The sequence below is a fragment of the Pituophis catenifer genome, unplaced genomic scaffold (assembly GCF_029215685.1).
Source record: "Pituophis catenifer annectens isolate HBS135680 unplaced genomic scaffold, rPitCat1.0.hap2 SCAF_4, whole genome shotgun sequence".
Taxonomy (NCBI): domain Eukaryota; kingdom Metazoa; phylum Chordata; class Lepidosauria; order Squamata; family Colubridae; genus Pituophis; species Pituophis catenifer.
Window position 1 is genome coordinate 116103542 of NW_027256884.1, and position 19972 is coordinate 116123513.

Sequence of the window (19972 nt, forward strand, 5' to 3'; positions counted from 1 at the left end):
ATGAATAATATGAGTGGAATTCTTCTACATAAACTTGTAGAAACTATCATAGTGAAACCTTTAAAAGTAAATGTCAGGTCTTTTGCATTGGGCCTTCAGGCCTGCCACATTTCCTACTGTGGGAAACTGGGAGGGGGGATTGTATGGAGCACGGGTGATATATAGTCATAACGTTCTTTTCTCAGAGAGTCAAGGACATCTTGCCCTGCACCTAGAGGGGTTTGGCTGGGAGGTATCTCCAATTGGGACGGTGCTTTGATTGGACCATGTGATGGACCTGTGGGTGCTGGGCAGGGACTTGGGACTGTCTGGAAGCTTTCAAATTCAGGTTTTCCCAGATATGCCAATATGACATCTCTAATAAAATGGAACTTTGAGGAACTTCAAGCCTAGGAGTCTTCTTTCGTTGTGGGTGTTACTTGGAACCCTGACAGTAAACAGAAATTCAGGAGCTCACTTCCACTTTTTTTTTTTCAAGGAGAGAATCTCATCACTAACATTCAGCAAAGAAGTTACTATCTGATTTACTATTTGAGAGCAGGCATACAATCCTAATGTTGAGCCGAAGCACCCTAATGCCAATGGTGCCTCATACTTTGCTGAAGGTCTTTTTTTTTAAAAAAAAAAAAATCAACATTTTTGCAAATGATGTAGTGCAGTTCTAGGGTTGGTATTTCCCAACCTTATAAAACACTGAATTGCAGTCAAAATGCACTGCATTTTGTACCTGCCTTAAACGTCTCCTTTGCTAATCATAAATTCAGCACCAACATTTCTTAACAAGGCTGGGTTCCAATCTTGTTGGGAGTTTCCTTTAGTAAAATCTTGAGAGCCAAGCATTTTTCAGTGACGTTTTTCAACAATTCTCAAGAAGGAGTAATGGATCATCAACTCAATCATAAGAAACCAAGAGTGTGGGTTTTTCTGCAGTTAAATAATACGATTACAAGGAAAAGAACAAGTAATTTTAATTCCTTTACGTACTTCATTACTGCAGACCGTAGAGGCAGAATTCACCAGGAAGTATATGCTGATTGATAGTGAGTGAGTTGGTTAGTTATGTATAATTTATGTACAATTTTTCTCTCCCCTTCCAAGCACATCATGAAATATACAAAAATGTCTATTTACTCACAGCAACTTAACTTATTACTGGGTACAGAATCCAGTGATAAAATATAAAATATTAAAAGTACTATACAAAACCTTTGGGGAAAAATCTGTTAATTTAGGAGGAAATAATATTTGTTAAATCTTACTTGAATCCGTTATATTTTGAACATTTAAAAACCTGAGAATAATTTGAAATCTTTGTCAGAAAGGTTTCCTCCCTCCTCCACAGATCAATTAAAATGCTTATAATAAAGAACATAAAAAGTGCCATATTTCAGAGTTATAGCATATAAACTATTCAATGCTGCAATTTTCAGCACATTATTTATGCTTTGTTTATGGCTACCGACAGCACATATTACAATGGAGTTCAGATAATGGATTTGATATCTTGGGTTAAAAAAAAAAGTAAATCTTGTCATTATTTTAAATCAAAAGCATGCTTATTCCACCATTCCACTATTGCGGGGGGAAAGTGGGAATAAATTAATTTCTTCAGGCCTGTAGGAAATGCATTCGCAAAAAGATTTTTATGTGCATACTTATGCAAAAACAAATACAACACATACAAAACATGCTATTCTAAACAAATATGTCTAGCAGAATAAATGTAGTTCATTACCTCTGCAAACCTTTGGATTGTGCTTTGAAAGGCAACTGTTCTATTAATCAGCTTCAGGCTGCTGTTTTCCTAGGCTATTTCCCCCCCCCCTTTAGTAAATGCATAGTTGATTTGTTTAGTTTATCCAGAACAGCACTGCCTTGATCCAGCATTAATAGAATAAGGCTGATTTATGTGGCTTTTGTGTCACTGCCAGGAAGAATGCTCAATGTATCTTAATAAAGAAAGAGAAAGCACACAGAATTGAATGTCCCTCCGCATACAATATTACATTTTCTCTGTATGCATTTACTTTATTTTCTTTATACTGCTATACTCCCAAGACTCCTGGCAGTTTACAACAGAAAGACACAAACTCACATGGTATAACATATAACTACAATGAATATTACATCATCATAAACAAGATGACACTACAGAGAACGGGAGATAGGAGCCCATTGACAAAAGCTAAACATTGAATCCACATGAAACGGTCCATTTTAGACACTTTTCTCAATATTGGAAAGGAAGGCACCATATGGAATTTGGGGGAGGGAAGTTGTCCCCAAAAGGAAAATGTCATTGGCCTGTCAGCTGCCGTCCCCTCCAGCAGCCGAATCAGATGAGGAGGAAGCGTGGGAGTCAGGGTCAGCATCAAGGCAATCTGAGAGCTCCGAGGGGGAAGAGGGAATGGAACTGGCAGAGAGAGAGAGAGAGAGGCAGAGCCTGAGCCATCTGTCAGCCCTCAGATGGAGAGTGAACAACCCCCAGGCCTGGATGTAGCTGATGAGGAAGAGGAGGAATAGCTGGATCCAGTGCCTGACGCGCGGATGCACAGAAGGCAGAGGAGCAGAAAGCAATGGTCCTTGGGATGGAAGAGCCACCGCTAGCGAAGCCCCACCCTAGCTTTGGGGATAAAAGACGGGGCAGAGAATAGATCTGGCAGATAACTATTCATCTCCCTGACGGACGGACGTGTTAGCCTGCGGTGAGAGAGAAACTTTTTGTCAGGGCTGCTGGCACTCCTAATAAAGGAATCATTGATTTAACTTCAGAAGGTTTGTTGTGTTTGGGGAGCTTGGTCAGAATAGATAACCAATGTGTTCTCCTCAAATATCATCATCAGAATGTAGCTTCAGCTTCCAAAGAAAACAAGTTATCACTCCAAATGTGTCTTTTCATGTAACAAGCGATTCAAAATTGAAGCCACTGGTTGCGATGAATCTAATCCAGGGATGGGAAATTTAGGATAGGCAACACACCGGTATTCCCCAACGCCCAACAAATATTCACATTCCCCAACACCTAACAACTGTTCTTGAAAGCACGCCCCATGTGCTTTTTTGGGACGCTGCAGAGGTCACTCAAAGAATGTGCTGTACTGTTGCGTGGCTTGTGGACCTTCTAGAGGTGGAAAGAAAGGACTCCCATACAGCCTTCAGAGCATCCAGAAATGATCCAGGAATGAGGTGTGCTTTCACGTGGTTTTCCGAGGCTGCATTGGCACCATAGGAGCATTTTCTGAAGCTGCTTCAAGAACAAAGGCCTCATGAGACTCCAAGTTGCCTCAGGTAGACCGTAAGGGCTTGTCAACAGAAAGAGAACACCGCCATAAGTAAGTGACAGATGGCAGATACTGGGGATCACTATGTTATAATAATAATTTTAATTAGCAATTTTATGATGTTTGTGTATCTATATTTTTCTTGACTGTACACCGCCTTGAGTCCTACGGGAGAAAGGCGGCATAGAAATATAATAAATAAATAAATAAATAAATAAATAAATCACACACAATTGGACTATTTTTTAAAAAGTAAATATGCAAAGAATAGTTTCTATTTTGTTCGGGGGGCGGGGGAAGATGCGATACGACAGCAGATTCAAGTTAGGCATTTGCCTAATTTTTAACATGCCAAACCTACAAGGTTTGCCATTTCTGATCTAATTGTTCCACTTCTATATTTAATAAACTGAATCAGATGGTGCTTCAAAGCAGTGGTGAAATTCAATTTTTTTTACTATAGGTTCTGTGGGCGTGGCTTGGTGGGCTTGGTGTGAGTGGCAGGGGAAGGATACTGCAAAATCCGCATTCCCTCCCCACTCCTGGGGGAAGGATATTGCAGAATCTCCATTCCCACCCCACTCTGGGGCCAGCCAGAGGTAGTATTTGCCGGGACTCCGAACTACTCAAAATTTCCGCTACCAGTTCTCCAGAACCTGTCAGAACCTGCTGGATTTCACCCCTGCTTCAAAGCCCTGAGAAAGCTCTTTGACCAAAACAAATTGCAAATATGTGCACACCATAAAAAGAGTGGTTTCTTGAAACACATTCATTTCATTACAGCTAGTCCCTGACTTACAACGGTTCATTTAGTGACCTTTCAAAGATACAACAGCACTGAAAACATGTGACTTATGAACAGTTTTCATAATTACGACCGTTGCAGCATCCCCATGATCATGTGATCAAAATTCAGATGCTTGGCAACTGGCTCATATTGATGACCTTTGCTGTATCCCAGGGTCATGTGATTAGCCTTTTGCGACTTTCTGACAAGCAAAATCAATGGGGAAAACTAGATTCACTTAACAGCTGGGTTACTAACTTATCAATTGAAGTGATTCATTTAACAACTGTGGCAAGAAAGGTCGTAAAATGGGGCAAAACTCAATAAATGTCTCACTTAATAACAGAAATTTTGGGCTCAATTGTGGTCGTAAGTCGAGGACTACCAGTATTGCTTTCTCTATCCTTAAATGTTAATTATACGTGGGGTACCAACGGATCAAACTAAGACACAGATTGGATCCAGAGCACTTCATGATTAGAGACCAACTGATTCAATTAAATCTTACTGATTTCAATGAATCTATTCTGAGCATGGCTAAATTTACATCCTTTTTTTTTTTTGCTTATTTTTTAAAGAAAAAAACTCCCCTCCATCTTAGATGGAAGATGTAATTGAGATTGGAGAACTCATTTCTTATTCCATGCTTCTCTTTCTTTTCCCTTATTCTCGCTCTCTCTTCCAGATACAGAAAGATAGATTTGGTACAGTGATTTGGCAATTTTCTTTTCATCTAGAAATAAATTAGTCGTGCATCATTATATTAGAAAGGTAGAGATGTCCCTCAGCTGAGCTTGAGTTGTAATTACATGAACACAATTAAATTTTCTTGGCAACAATAAAAGTCGCATATCGCATTTTTAAAAAAGGTTTCTTCAACTTCCTAATAGTACATTACCGTATTTTTCGGAGTATAAGACGCACCTTCCCCCCCCCAAAAAAGGGAGTGAAAATTTAGGTGCGTCTTATACACCGAATGTAGCCCCGCCCACCCACTGGCCCCCACCCTTTGGCCTCTGCCTCGCAGCAGTTACCTCCTTACAAGCAAACAGCAAGAAGAAACAGTTCCTTTCAGCTTCAACACAGCCTAATTAGCACAAGTAGATTAGATTGGCCTCCCGACTCTCAGCTGATTTGCTCTCAGCTGTTTCGCGCAGGGCTCTGCTGTTTGCTGTAAAGAGGTAAATTGCTGGAGCAGATTTTTCCCCCCCTTGTGCTAATCAAGCTATGTTGAAAATGAAAATGAAAATAAAGCAGGCTGTTTGCTGCAACGAGGCAAAATTGCTCAGGGGCAGAGACAGAGGGAGATTTCTTTTTCTTCTTTTCTTCACCAAAAAAGGTAGGTGCGTCTTATACTTCGAAAAATACGGTAATTCCCCATGTATCTTAAGCATTTGCATTGTTTGACCCTTTTCAAACTGTTTCACTTAAGTTATGGCAAGAAAATTTGATGTGGCACATGCTGAAAAGTGTTCTTGAAATTAGTTACATGTAGGAGAGGAAGAAAGGGAGGGGAAATAAGAGTAGGAGAGAAAGTTAGAAGGGAGGAAGAAGGGAAGTGTGGGAGAAAGGAAAGGGAAGGGGAGAAGGGGGAGGAGAGGAGGAAAGAAGAAAGTAGAAGAGGACAAAAGAAGGGAAGGAAGGGAAAGAATGGAGAAGGAGAAGAAGGATTGTTGTAAAATAAGGGAGATGGAATGGTAGAAGAGCAACCCTGAAGATACTTAAATTGTTTAATGAACTAATATGAAAAGTCAAAAGAGAATATGTATGATTAACAATAAATAAGAGACTATACATTTAAGGCATGTTTATGAGAAATAAAAATAAAAAACTTTATCCAAAAAAAGAGGAGAAATTTGTTATATGTCACCCAATAAATTATTTAAATAATTTAGAAAGTCAGGATGATCATTCAGATTTGGTCATAAAATATCACAAAAACCTAAGAAACAGAGATGATTGAACAGAAAAAAATGGACTAAAATAAAAAGCAAATATACCATAAAGCACCAGCACTGTTAATTTGTTGGGCCTTTTAATCTGTAAATGTCTGTCATATTAAATGAGAGCTGGTTTCTGTAGGGGCGATGTATTAAATAGAATTAAGTACAAGTACCTGAAATTATTCATTAGGATATACCAAGGATATATAAAATATGTCCATATATTGTTGTTGTTGTTGTTAGTTGCAAAGTCGTGTCCGACCCATCGCGACCCCATGGACAACGTTCCTCTAGGCTTTCCTGTCCTCTACCATCTTCTGGAGTCCATTTAAGGTCACACCTACTGCTTTGGTGACTCCATCCAGTCACCTCATTCTCTGTCATCCCTTTCTTCTTTTGCCCTCAATCTTTCTCAGCATTAGGCACTTCTCCAGTGAGTCCTTCCTTTTCATCAGGTGGCCAAAGTATTTGAGTGTCCATATATACCAAGGATGTACTAAAAGTGTGTTCATATAAAGTAGACAATAAAGGAGAACATGAGCTATCTATCTATCTAATACCAACACACCTGGGCATAATCTGACCATATATGGAATTTTCTTGAATTTCCCTTCTATGATCGATGTAAGAAGGATATTAACATGGGCTAATGTTAATGCCATTCTGAATTTAGGATTTATAGTATTGGGCTGGCTTGATTTTTCCAAAAAGATCCATTTGCAAGCATGTTTCTCAGAAGGGCATCGTCATGGCTCAGCGGTTAAGATGCTGGGCTTGTTGGCTGGAAAGCTGACAGGTTCGAGACCCGAATATCACGTGATGGGGTGAGCTCCCGTTATTTACCCCTGCCAACCTGGCAGTTTGAAAGCATGCGAGTGTGAGTAGATAAATAGGTACCACTACAGTGGGAAGGTAACAGCATTGTTGTTGATGTCATGCTATCTACACGACCACGGAAATGTCTTCAGACAGCATTGGCTCAATGGCCTTGAAACAGAGATGAGCATCGTACCCTGTAGTCAGCAAGGACTAGCAGAGTAAAATTCGCATGGACTCCTTAAATTTTTACATCTCAGGAGGAGAAGCTTGCTTGTTTTTGCCTTCCATGAACTTTAGAATATATTGATGGCTGTTCCACTAAGCACTGAATGGATTTTTGTTTCATCATTTTTTGCAGCTTGAGGGGGGAAAAACACACACATTGATTCGAAGGCATAGATTCACATAAACACAGGTCACCTGAATCATCCTGACAAAAGAGCCTTGGTGGTACAGGGGTTTAAGGCACCCTGTTATTAAGCTTATTAAGACCAGCTGCCTGCAATTACTGCAGGGTTCGAATCTCTCCAAGGCTCAAGGTTGACTCAGCCTTCCATCCTTTCTAAGGTAGGTAAATTGAGGACCCAGTTTGTGGGGGCAATAAGCTGATTTTGTATAAATATACAAAAGGATGAAGGCTATTGCTGAGCACATTGTAAGCCGCCCTGAGTCTCCGGAGAAGGGCGGCATATAAATCAAATTAAAAAATAATAATAATAATAATTTAATCAGTTGTTTTTGTTATTTTACTATCAAGACTGGAGATAGATATACTTGTGGGGTTTTTTTTCCATCTTATATGCATCTTGAATTGGATTTCTCTGCTTTAAACAACCTGATTCTCAAGCCTAGGGCTATAGTAGTCTTTTATCACTTGAAATTCCTTGTTCTATGTGCCCTTTTTTTCTAAATGATGCACACAACAGGCCAGAACAATAAGATGTGGTGTCATAAAATGATTCTGAATTTCTTGTTAACTTCAACCCAAGCAAGTAATAGGTATATAAATGTCAGCCTGGCATCTTATAAAAGGAGCACCAGCTCAGTTTTACTGTCTGCGAAGTATTTCAGTAACAACCTACTGTAAAGTTTAACTTTAGTCTGATATCACAAGTAATGAATTTTCACTGCTGCTTATTCAAGATTATTCAAATTTTTATGTATGTGTGTTGTTGTTGTTCAGTTGCTAAGTTGTGTCCGACTCTTCACCATGCCATGGATCATAGCACACTGAACTCCAGTTCTCCACTGTCTCCTGGAGTTTGATCAAATTCATGTTCATTGCATAGATAACACTAGTATCTATCCATCTCATTTTCACCCATCCCCTTTTCCTTTTGCCTTCCATCTTTTTTCCCAACATCAGGGTCCTTTCCAAGGTGTCCCTCTTCTTATTTGGTGGACAAAGTATTTGAGGATCAGCTTCAGTATCTGTCCTTCCAAAGAACAGTTGGGGTTGATTTCCTTTAAGGATTGACTGATTTGATCTCCTTGCAGTCCAAGGGACTCTCAAGAGTCTTCCCCAACACCACAATTCGAAAGCAATAATACAGAAACATTATATTGAGCATCCAATATTACCTAAATTATAATTTTCAAAGTATTATCAAGCTTACAAGAAGAGCTTAATTATGTTTCATGTGTCAAGCCAGAGTCATTAACTTTATTTAACATTCAAAATGACTGATTCTCACTTTTTGCCTTATTGCTTTTTGAAATTTGAAAATGAACTTCAGGTTCTTTTACTTGTATTTATTTCTCAGTTAATTTTGGTCTTTCATTTTAAGGCATCTCAGGTGAAATAACGGTAAATAATAACACCTAACCACATTGGATCTGCATAACACTGTGCTCATACCTCACAACATCCTAATTTTTGGCAAAAAAACTCGAGGTGTATGAAGGTGACCATCAGCTAAAGTGCTGGAAGCTGTGATTTCACTTTGTTTTGTATACAAGAACAATGCTCAAGACCAAGCCTTAAGAACAAATGGGTAAAGAATTGAGAAAACAGCAAAAGATGTCAAGAGCCACCTCTGCCAAATTGAAGAAACAGTGGATCACCTGGTTAGCTGCCGCAAAAAAATTGCACAGAGTGACTACAAGCGACAGCATAACAAAGTAACAACAATGGTGCATTGGAAAATCTGCAAGAAATACCATTTGCCTGCAATCAAAAACTGATGGAACCATAAAAGTAAGTAATATAAAATGAAGACGCTAAAGTGCGCTGGGACATTAGAATTCAAACCAACCGACACTTCCCACGCAGGGGTGGGTTGCTACCGGTTCACCCCAGTTCGGGCGAACTGGTAGCGGTGGCGGCAGGACGCTCTGCCCACCTGCCCAGACATCATCAAAAATGCTCTGCGCATGCAGAGAAGTGTCGCACGCTCCCAATAATGAACTAGTAGTGCCGGGATTTGAATCCCACTACTGGTCCCACGTAACATCCAGACTTAAATCACTGTTGGTAAGAAACACAAAGAAGTCTAGATAGTGAACGTGGCAATATCTGGAGACAGAATAGAAGAGAAAGAAATGGAGAAAAAATTACAAAGCAAATAGCAATAGAACCACTGTGGCAGAAGAAAGCAAAGTTAGTACCAACAGTAATAGACTCTTTGAGGGCATTCCCAAAGCAACTGGAGCACCATTTGACTACCATCTGCATTGACAAGATCACTATTGGTCAATTGCAATTACATCCTGCAACAATACCTTTAACACCATCAAACATCCACATCTTCTTATCCAATATTCTTGTGAAGGGCTCAATAGGTGGATAAAATTATCAAAGTCCATCTGAGCATCTAGTTGAATATGTGACTAATAATACTAATAAAGCTTCCATCCTATGACAATATCTGTAACACCATCAAACATCCAGATTTGCCTATCCCAGGTCCTTGGTAAGGACTCTATAGGTGGACAAAAATGCCAAACTCGGTCTGAACATCTGGCTGACTGTGCGATGGTTAATCATCATCATCATCATCACAAACTGATTACAAAGCTAGACACAACCAAGCTGCTAAATTAATCCACTGGTCATTATGTAAAAAATACGACTTGCCTGTATCCAAAAAGTCATGGGAACATAAAGTCGAAAAAGTTATAGAAAATGAGGTGGTGAAGATCTTGTGGGACTTTCAAATACAGACAGATCATCATTTGGAACACAACACGCCAGATATCACAACTGTCGAAAACTGAAACATACAATTTATTGACATCGCGGTACTAGGAGACGCCAGAGTCAAAGAAAAAGAACTGAAAAAAATCGTGAAATATTGTGACCTGGCCATCAAAACTATGTGATTATGGATGAAACATGTAACAGTGATACCCATTGTCATCGGGGCACTTGGTACCATGTCCAAGAATTTTATAAGATATATCAACAAACTGCAGCTTCCTGCAGTAACACCAGCGGAACTACCAAAAACTGCGCTACTTGGAACATTGTACATCTTAAGAAGGTACTTGGTTGATACCTAAGACGCTGGCAGCAACCCATATCAACCATTAGCACCAGTCAATGGTATTTGTGATGCATTTTTGAATGTTCAGTTGACCGAGTTTCATGTTTAATGAATAAAGTATATAATAATAATACCATAGCTTATTTATGTAGTTGGTATTCCAATGTATTTTTAGAACAGCAGTGAGATTTTATAAATATAATTTATTAATAATTATAGGATAAAACATAGAAGTGAAGGAAGAAAAACCAAAAACACACATATACTGCTTTAAAATGCCGTTTGAAACAAAAATATCACTTTGATGAAGTGTTGCTCCAATTAACGCATTTTTATCCCTATCAAACATCCATATTGCTTTTACAAACAGTGACATCTGTGAACATTTATTAACAATTTAAATACAAGCTTTTCTTGAAATGATAGGGACCAACTGAGAATCAGTCATTTAGATTTTTTTTTTTTTTTAAAAAAAGCATATTCATTTTCAGGTGATTTGATTTTGTGCATAAAGGGGGGAAAAAAATAAAGTGATTTTTCTCGTTACCAACAGTGGAAGACAGAGAAAGTACCATGTTCAGTTTTAAAACACAGACTGAAACAAAACAACAAAACAAAACAAAAAACCCATCCTCTCAACTGTTTTCGTTAAATTCTCTTCTACATAATCTACATAAGCTACATAATCTGCAGTTGCAGAAACAGAAGGGAGTCAACCATACATGGGGATAGCTGGCAGACCCTCCATATCTGTGTCAGATTAAAAAAAAATATCACAGTGCTTATTGCTGGTTACCATGGATACCATGAAGAAACTGCTGCTGTCCATTATTACTATCACTAGAGAAAGACAACATAGTTTTCTGGAACAAGTCCTGTTTTGCCTTCATATGTCGCAGTTAGCCATCCGGGTTCCACAGATGGATATACTGTTAAGAAAGAAGGACAATGTATGACTTATATTGATTATGGTCTTCTCTCTTAGATACAGTTTAATGTTTAACATAAATAATAATAATATTTGCACACCTACACACACAAACACATACACACACACACACACACACACACACACACACACACACTCATGGTGCAGTGGCCTAGAGGTGGAGCTCTTGCCTCACAATCAGGAAGCTGTGAGTTCGATCCTAGGTAGAGGCAGATATTTCTCTCTCTGGGCACACTGAATATATCTGCTGAAAAGAACTCCGCATTGGCGCCAGGAAGGGCATCCGGCCTGTAAACACTCAACTCCATTCAGTTGCCCAGACTCCACCCCACAAGGGATTATAGGGTCATTAAAAGAGGATGATGAAACACACACACATGTTCATATTCACATTATCACTCACCCTTGAAAAAGTAATATGATGAAGAATAATTGTGTTGCAATAATGAACATACAAACAGCCTTACAGCTCTTTAAAGATGAACGGAGATGCTAGAGTTAGTAATGTTATTGCTACAAAGACAATAAAAGCTAATTTGCATCTTACCATTGGAAAATACTGCCCCCTGCGGGAAGCTCAGTTCATGACTGTGTTCAGCCTTACAGGAATACATGGCCTTGGCTTGCCTTGAAAACAGTAACAACAAACAAACATTGTAGACTAAAAAGAAAAAGATCTATGAATGGAAGAGCACGCCAGTAGAACGAAATGTTGGAACTGCAATATGGGAAATACACCCGTAAAAGAAATGTTTCAAACCAACAGGCCCTTTTGCAGTTAACTAAAGTAAGGCACTCTCTAAAATGTGGTGGGACTGACCTACCAAATGTTGTGGCAAGACTATTGGCAGGATCCAGCTGCGCAGAATTGCCCTGAGGTAAGATGGGTGGCCAATCAATTTTATGAATAAAAAAATCCAGTTACAAGTAGTCCTTGACTTATGAGCCTGCCCGTTACGGTCCTACATTGTGATAGTTGTAAAGAGGGTTACTCATGTGATCAACCTAATTTTGAGACTTTTTTTTGTGGTGGCCATGGACATTAAGTGGATGTTACGGTGGTTAAGCAAACTCATTGCTTAACATACCTCAATATGGTATGTTTTGCACCAAATCAGTAGTAAATGCTATTTTTAAGCAAAGATGTCATTCAACTTGGTCACATCATCTGGGACCCTGCAAACAGGTGTAAATGTGGGCTAGTTGCTGAGCACCCAAAATGTGATTGTGCGACCATGGAGGACAGCAACTGGAACTTTAGAATCAGGTCATAAGTATCTTTTGGGTGGATCCATCATAACTTTGAATAGTCACTAAGTGACCGGTTGTAAGTCAAATACTACCTGTATGTAGTATTTTGCTTAAAACCATTCTGTTGGATACTAGTCTGCTTCAATGCACAAAGTATAGTGTTGTGGTAATCAAGTAACAGACCCAAGGCAATCAAAATTTTGAGGAAACTCCAGGCCTCAGAGTTTTGACTGCCTTAGGCCTCTTACTTGGAACCCTGACACTATTAAGCTTTACTTGAGGTGGGACTAAACTCCTTCAAATACTACATTCTTTTTCATAAATAGATCCTGTGTTTTAATAATTCTGAAGAAACTCTTGTGTTATTCCCAATGCTACCCAAAAATATTTGTTGGGGATTGGGTCTTCTTGGTGATTTCTCTCTAGATCTCTAAAGATTAGGCTTTCTTTCTTTTTGATAACCTTCCCACTGCCATGCAAAAACATTTTATTTAGTTAGGCCTTTGTTATTTACTGAGAGCAACATCCTTTGCTGGAAATGTGCTATACACTTTCTAATAAACAAACCTGTTACATATGGATAACACTAAATACATGCCTGATATATATAAAGTCTCTCTCTCACACACACACACATGTATGTATGTATGTATGATCTCCTTATCAAGTTTCAATGTGCTTTTAAATGTAAATTAAGTGTAAGACAAAGTTCATTCTTAACCGACAAGAAATAATAAATGTTACATCCTAACTAATTCTATCACTTGATTAATAATTAATTAAAATTATTTGGTTAATTAATTACGTTAGAATTAGCCTAGTTTCAAATTTATTAGAATTATCTGTGTCCCATCTTTAGGATTCTGAGGGGAAAATAAACCCCTCAGAAACACTTAAGTCAATAAACAAAAAATTGTAATTTGTTTTAGAATTATAATTTGTTATAGTTCTCTATATCCCATATTTTCTGGAAGGTTCAGAAGCATCAGTTCTAATAAGGAGTTACTTCTTATCTCTAGCAATCCCAGCTCCACTGCATGGTTTCTCCAAATTTCTTCCTTAAGAAGGAGAGGAAATTCTGTAGAAACACCTAAAATTCCCAAAGATGTTTTTTTTTTTTGAGATGAGAAGCAAACCATCTTAAAAGAAAACACCAGAAAGTCGAGAGAGAGAGAGAGAGAGAGAGAGAGAGAGAGAGAGAGAGAGAGATGGAGGGGAGGGGAGAAAGAGAGAGGGAGGGAGGGAGAGAGAGAGAGAGAAAGAAAGAAAGAAAGAAAGAAAGAAAGAAAGAAAGAAAGAAGAAAGAAAGAAAGAAAGGCCACTCCAATTTAAAATAATTTCATTTGAAATAATCAAGATAACTGCTTCCCTCAACTTTAAAATCATTATCTTAATAAGAAGCTTGCTTGCTTACAGCTGTATTAATTCCTAGAATTTCACTTTGAAAACAAGTTATCTTGTTCACTAAAGTCAGGGAGGAAAATGCTACTGAATTTGCAAATGGTGGTCAGAAACCTTGAGAATCATCCCAAAGGTGCTTCTTCAAGACACAACTGGACTTTCTGGTTTTTCTTTGAAGATGTTTCGCTTCTCATCCTTCTCTTCAGCTCAGAACTGAAGAAGCTTCTTGGATGAGAAGCAAAACATCTTCACGGAAAAAACCAGAAAGTCCAGTTGCTTCTTGAAAAAGCACCTTTGGGGACAACCATGACCTGGATAACTGAGAATCTCCATAGACACTTAAAATTGGGTGTTCAGCTTGAAATAAGCTTAGATTTTTTCCCCAACTCTTAATATTCTGTTACTGCTAGCTAATAACGTAAGGGCTGATTTTCTTCCAACATTAGGTAGTATCTGCATTTCAAAATCCACAGAGAGGGCCCGCAACTTGGGTGTCTTCCTGGATTCACGGCTATCTTTAGAAGATCATTTGACGGCCGTGGCCAGGGGTGCCTTTTATCAGGTTTGCCTGATCCGCCAGTTGCGTCTCTTTCTGGATCAGGACGCCTTGCGCACGGTCACTCATGCCCTAGTCACCTCCCGTATGGACTACTGTAATGCTCTCTACATGGGGCTCCCCTTGAAAAGCACCCAGAGGCTCCAACTGGTCCAGAATGTAGCCGCGCGGGTGATTATGGGCGCAGCTCGTTGCGCCCATGTAACACCTCTCCTACGCGAGCTGCACTGGCTCCCGGTGGTCTTCTGGGTGCGATTCAAGGTGTTAGTTATCACCTTTAAAGCACTCCATGGCTTAGGACCTGGGTACCTACGAGACCGTCTTTTGCCACCAATAGCCTCCCACCGACCAGTTCGTTCTCACAGGGAGGGACTACTCAGGGTACCGTCAGTCAAATTATGCCGACTGGCGACTCCCAGGGGGAGGGCCTTCTCTGTGAGGGCTCCAACCCTTTGGAATGAACTGCCCCCTGAGATACGAAATATCCCTGATCTCCATGCTTTCCGCTGTGCCCTCAAAACCCTGATGTTCCAACAAGCGGGGCTAAACATATGAACATGTGAATGTTTTTAAAATGTTATCTAATTTTAGGTTCTATTTAATTGGGCCAAACTATGTTATAATAATAATTTTAATTAGCAATTTTATGATGTTTGTGTATCTATATTTTTCTTGACTGTACACCGCCTTGAGTCCTATGGGAGAAAGGCGGTATAGAAATATAATAAATAAATAAATAAATAAAAGAAGTTGTAAGTTGTTAGAAGTAAAATATGACTTAATATTCAAAAGGATGCCTATTATTATAGTTAAGACCTACCTAGCCTGCTTCGCTGAGCAACCACTTTCAAACAGCTGGGCTCTTGCTGCTACCCTGAAATATAAGGAATAATTCCATGATTACCAATAGTTTCCAATTTCTTTCCAATGCAAGAAATTCAAGCACAGTCAAAATGTGGACAAACTTACACAGACCCTGGTCTCTGGTAGCCATTACTCGATGCTGTATCCAATCGTAATCTTCTGCACATTTTTGGAGGCAGATCTGGATTTTCTAGCATCTTTGGTACTTCCTTGGCGTCCAAGGAAGCTAAACTTTGCAAGGAACTTCTGCAGCTTTTGTTACCTAAATAACAAAGTATTACATGAAATTAACTCGAACATCTCCTAGTTTGGTGTTCAATACAGGTAATCCTTGGTTTATGACCCCAAAGTTTCTGTTGCTAAGTAAGGCAGTTGTTAAATGCATTTTACCCCATGTTATGACTTTTCTTGCCACAGTTGTTAAGTGAATCATTGCAATTGTTAAGTTAGTAATATGGTTGTTAAATGAATCTGGCTTCCCAACTGACTTTGCTTGTCCAAAGATTGCAAAAGGTGATCATATGACCTTTGGACACTGCAACCGTCATAAATACATGCCAGTTGCCAAGCGTCCAAATTTTGATCACATGACAATGGGGATGTTGCAAGTGTGAAAAGTGTGAAAAGGTTGTAAGTGTGAAAAACAATAATAAAATAATAAAGGTTGGAGATAGATAGATAGATAGATAGATAGATAGATAGATAGATAGATAGATAGATAGATAACTTGTTGACTCTTTGGATGACTCTTCAATTCTCATTATTTCCCTGAAAGACCATGATGTGTGAATAATAATTTAAGGTGAAGGTAAAGTTATAGTGGTGTGTTAAACACTTCTTTAGCCTATTACTCAGTTCCAAATATTTGCTTAGTTATATCCTATTATATACATTTATGGCTTTCCACAATCCTTATTGTGAATGCAAAATAGGCCTGACAGCAATTTTTTTTCTAGTCATATATTTGAAATTAGCAGTAAGAGCACATTTATTGTAAACATGGTAAAATAACCAACTTTATTGGAGTTCACTACCCTTAAAATGTTGTGTAACAATTAAACAAATTGATATTTGTCAACGAAGGGATTTATTATCGTAGAAAAAAAAATGAGATTAAAATGTTTGCAGAAGACAAGGGAATGTTGCTATTTCTGAAGTGTGTTACTTTAAATTTGGAAGGGACTCATAACTTGAAAAGGAATTAAAGGACTCTAGGTTTAGACTTCCCATTTTCTCTTACGTAATTAAAACATTCTTTTATCATCTAATCTATTTTCTCTCTAAAAATGTATAGAAATTGCAGTGTTTTTACATCATTGGCACAATAATCCCGTCATTTTAACATCATCTCAGCAACAACATCTTGTGGATGCCTGTTTTGGGTTATTTAAGCTTTTATATGGCTGTCCCATTCATACCATGTAACTCTGGGGGTGGGGGTTATACAAAAATAAATGAAAGAAAAACTACAACCACTAGTATGAAACAACATTAAAACTTAATAAAATAAAATGGCAATCAGAATTGAAATCTTACATACCTTGTCATTAATTTATCTAATGATTTTTGAAATACCTCCCAAATACTAAATTGGCAAACACTGCGTTGTTTTAGCTTTTAATAAAAATCCTTTCTGTTTCATATAAGGTTTGTCATCCCAGTTAGTAAAAACTCAATATTACCTGTCTTATTGCCTTTAAGCATAGGTAAAGGTAAAGGTAAAGAGGTTCCCCTTGCATATATGTGCTAGTCATTCCCGACTCTAGGGGGCAGTGCTCATCTCCGTTTCAAAGCCAAAGAGCTGTCCGAAGACATCTCCGTGTTCATGTGGCCAGCATGACTAAACGCCAAAGGCGCATAGAGCGCTGTTACCTTCCAAACGTAAAAATAGGGACCAAAGGTGGTCCCTATTTTTCTACTTGCATTTTTTACATGCTTTCAAACTGCTAGGTTGGCAGAAGCTGGGACAAGTAACGGGAGCTCACCCTGTTACGCGGCACTAGGGATTCAAACCTCTGAACTGCCAACCTTTTGATCGACAAGCTCAGCGTCTTAGCCACCACGTCCCTGCCTTTAAGCATAGCCAGCAACTATTCCCAATTTTATGCTCATTCATTCATTCCATTCAATCATTCATTTATTCATTAAATTTATATGCCATCCAGCTTGATGACCAAGGTACCAATATTATGTAAATATTTCTCGGCTCGGAAGATGTGAAAATAGATACGCACAAACTATTAATTAACTTATTGACAGTAAAGCAATGGATATTTTCCAAGATTACCTTCTGCAGAAGGGATTGACCTTAAAGACAAAGCTGATGATCTCTTCATTCCAGAGAGACTGTACAATCCTCTTTTGGTTGGATCTCCTGGGGAAGTCACATTGTCTGGTCCAGTAACAGATGTGACACTTTGACAGTCAGATTCCACATCTGTTTTCGTTGCATCCTCCTTTGAGGAGGATTCAGGACTTGTGGTCCAAAGCCCTGAATTTTTAGGTCCATTGGAAGATGGTGATGATGAAGCAATCCATGGAACCACCCCTGTTTTTTCCCTGGATTGAGAAGACGCAGGTTTCGTAGTGCTGTTTTGTTCTGAAGAGTGAGAGGACAGTGATTCTATGCTACCCATAGGAGTGCTGTCTGGGCTGCTACTGTATGAATCACCTGGAAGGTGGAAAAGTTAAGAGAAGGGGATGAAAACAATAAATGGCATTTCTCAAATTTAGCCAGCACCAGGGTGGATTTGATTTAAATCGAGTTGATTTAAATCACAATTTAAATCATGATTTAAATCACTAGTAAAAAGGCTTGATTTAAATCAACTCAATTTAAATCATAATTTTTAAAGAGCAACTGTCATCTCTGCTACTCCTTTGACCCACTGTTGACTCACCGATAGTCCCAGTGTTGCAGAATATACAGCCTCATGCTACATAACTAAGCTCCATTTCATGCTGAATAAACTAAATTATTTATGTATCTTAAATAGAAAACTCTCTTATGATAGATTTTTACCCCAAAAGTTTTTTATTAAAATAAATTAGATAAAAATAAAAAAAATCCGATTTAAATAAAAAAAAATCTGTTTTTTTTAATTTTTTTAAAAAAATCATTGATTTTTATCTACCCTGGCCAGCACTGATGATGTTACTTCGATTGGCAATGAAATGTCAGCTCAGAGAGCATCAAGGACCCCACATTTCTCTTTGCTTTCCTCTGGGAGGAAAACAGCGTTAACTGTTATTGACGAATCTGCACAGAAATACAAAATGATCTAAATTGACTTTAACCTTTGCCAGAACCATATTTACTTCATGATTCTGCACAAGGGTAGGAAAGCCCATACAGATTAATGATGGCCCAAGAATGCATTAATATGTACATCTTGAGCGTGACTATATAATAAAACGGCTTATGGCTATACCAGGGATGTCAAACTCAAGGCCGGGGGCAGGATACGGCCCGCAGGATGTTTACATCTGGCCCACAGGGCTGCCCCTTGAGTCAGGTTGAGTCAGAAGAGGGAGAAAGAAAAATTCTCTTTGTGTACGATGAAGACAGCTAATTCTGCCTCAGCATATCTACATTTTGTTGGGCGGGTGGGGAAAGGTCACAAAAATACAGTGAAACATTTTAGATGAAACAAAGGAACAAGAAATGTATAAATGTTTCCATGTAAATGGTATATAAATATGTGAAATAAGAAAAGCCCAAATGAAAAAGTGCAGATAGCTAGGTTCCATGTGAATGGCACAAAATGGCTCAGCTGAGAAGCACCCCTGGTGCTCAGAGCAATGCAATTATTACCACCTGTTTATAATCAACTGTGAGAAACCAGACAGTGCTAACAGAATCAAACGCACTTACTATCTGGATCCGCTAGACACGGAGTATATCGTCCTTTGGGCTTGCGAGTACCTGTGGAGAGACAGATTGCTCTTGTCCTTCTTGAGCTGGATCTGGATTGAGGCTGTCGAAGAGGAATATTGGGATCTGGGGCCGTGTGGAATATCTATCAATAAAAGCAAACGTCCATGTTGTTGAGAATCTTTGGGAATACCTGCATTTGCTCAGGCTGAGAGATCGTGAGTCATCTGCTTCCAATAGAGGTTTTTCTGTACGATTTGAGTATCACATTAAATTCTTCAAAATAATTTAACGATTGCAGAATAATAGAATGACACAGTTTGAAGGGACCTTGGAGGTCTTCTAGTCCTGCTCGGGCAGTCAACCTTATGCCATTTCAAACAAATGGTTGTCCAATCTTAGGGTTTCCTGCCTAAGTCGGGGGTTAGATTAGAAGACTTCCAAGGTCCCTTCCAACTATTCTATTCTATTCTGTTCCGTTCCGTTCCATTCTCTTCTCTCTTTTTAAAAGCCTCTGGTGTTGAAGCACCCAAAACTTCTGGAGGCAAGCCGGTCCACTGATTAACTGTACTCACTGTCAGGAAATTTCTCCTAGGTTGCTTCTCTCATTGATTAGTTTCTATCCGTTGCTTCTTGTCCTGCCTTCTGGTGCTTTGCAGTTTAGGATGACCCCTTCTTCACTGTGCCAGTCCCTTAGATATTGGAACACTGCTATCATGTTACCCCTAGTCTTTCTTTTCATTAAATTAGCCTTACCCAATT

General features: G+C 38.8%; 1 protein-coding gene across 1 annotated transcript in view; it reads right to left on the reverse strand.

Annotated features, from left to right (window-relative positions):
- Nucleotides 1-10748: 10748 nt before the first annotated feature.
- Nucleotides 10749-19972, reverse strand: part of ARHGAP42 (Rho GTPase activating protein 42) — a 181414-nt gene continuing 172190 nt past the window's right edge. Inside the window, exons 19-24 of the mRNA XM_070943987.1 lie at nucleotides 19211-19355; nucleotides 17624-18007; nucleotides 15442-15598; nucleotides 15293-15346; nucleotides 11812-11891; nucleotides 10749-11244 (exon numbers count right to left, since the gene is read on the reverse strand). Coding sequence (XP_070800088.1) covers nucleotides 11156-11244; nucleotides 11812-11891; nucleotides 15293-15346; nucleotides 15442-15598; nucleotides 17624-18007; nucleotides 19211-19355 — 909 coding nt within the window. The 3' untranslated portion in view covers nucleotides 10749-11155. The remainder of the gene's footprint in view (nucleotides 11245-11811; nucleotides 11892-15292; nucleotides 15347-15441; nucleotides 15599-17623; nucleotides 18008-19210; nucleotides 19356-19972) is intronic.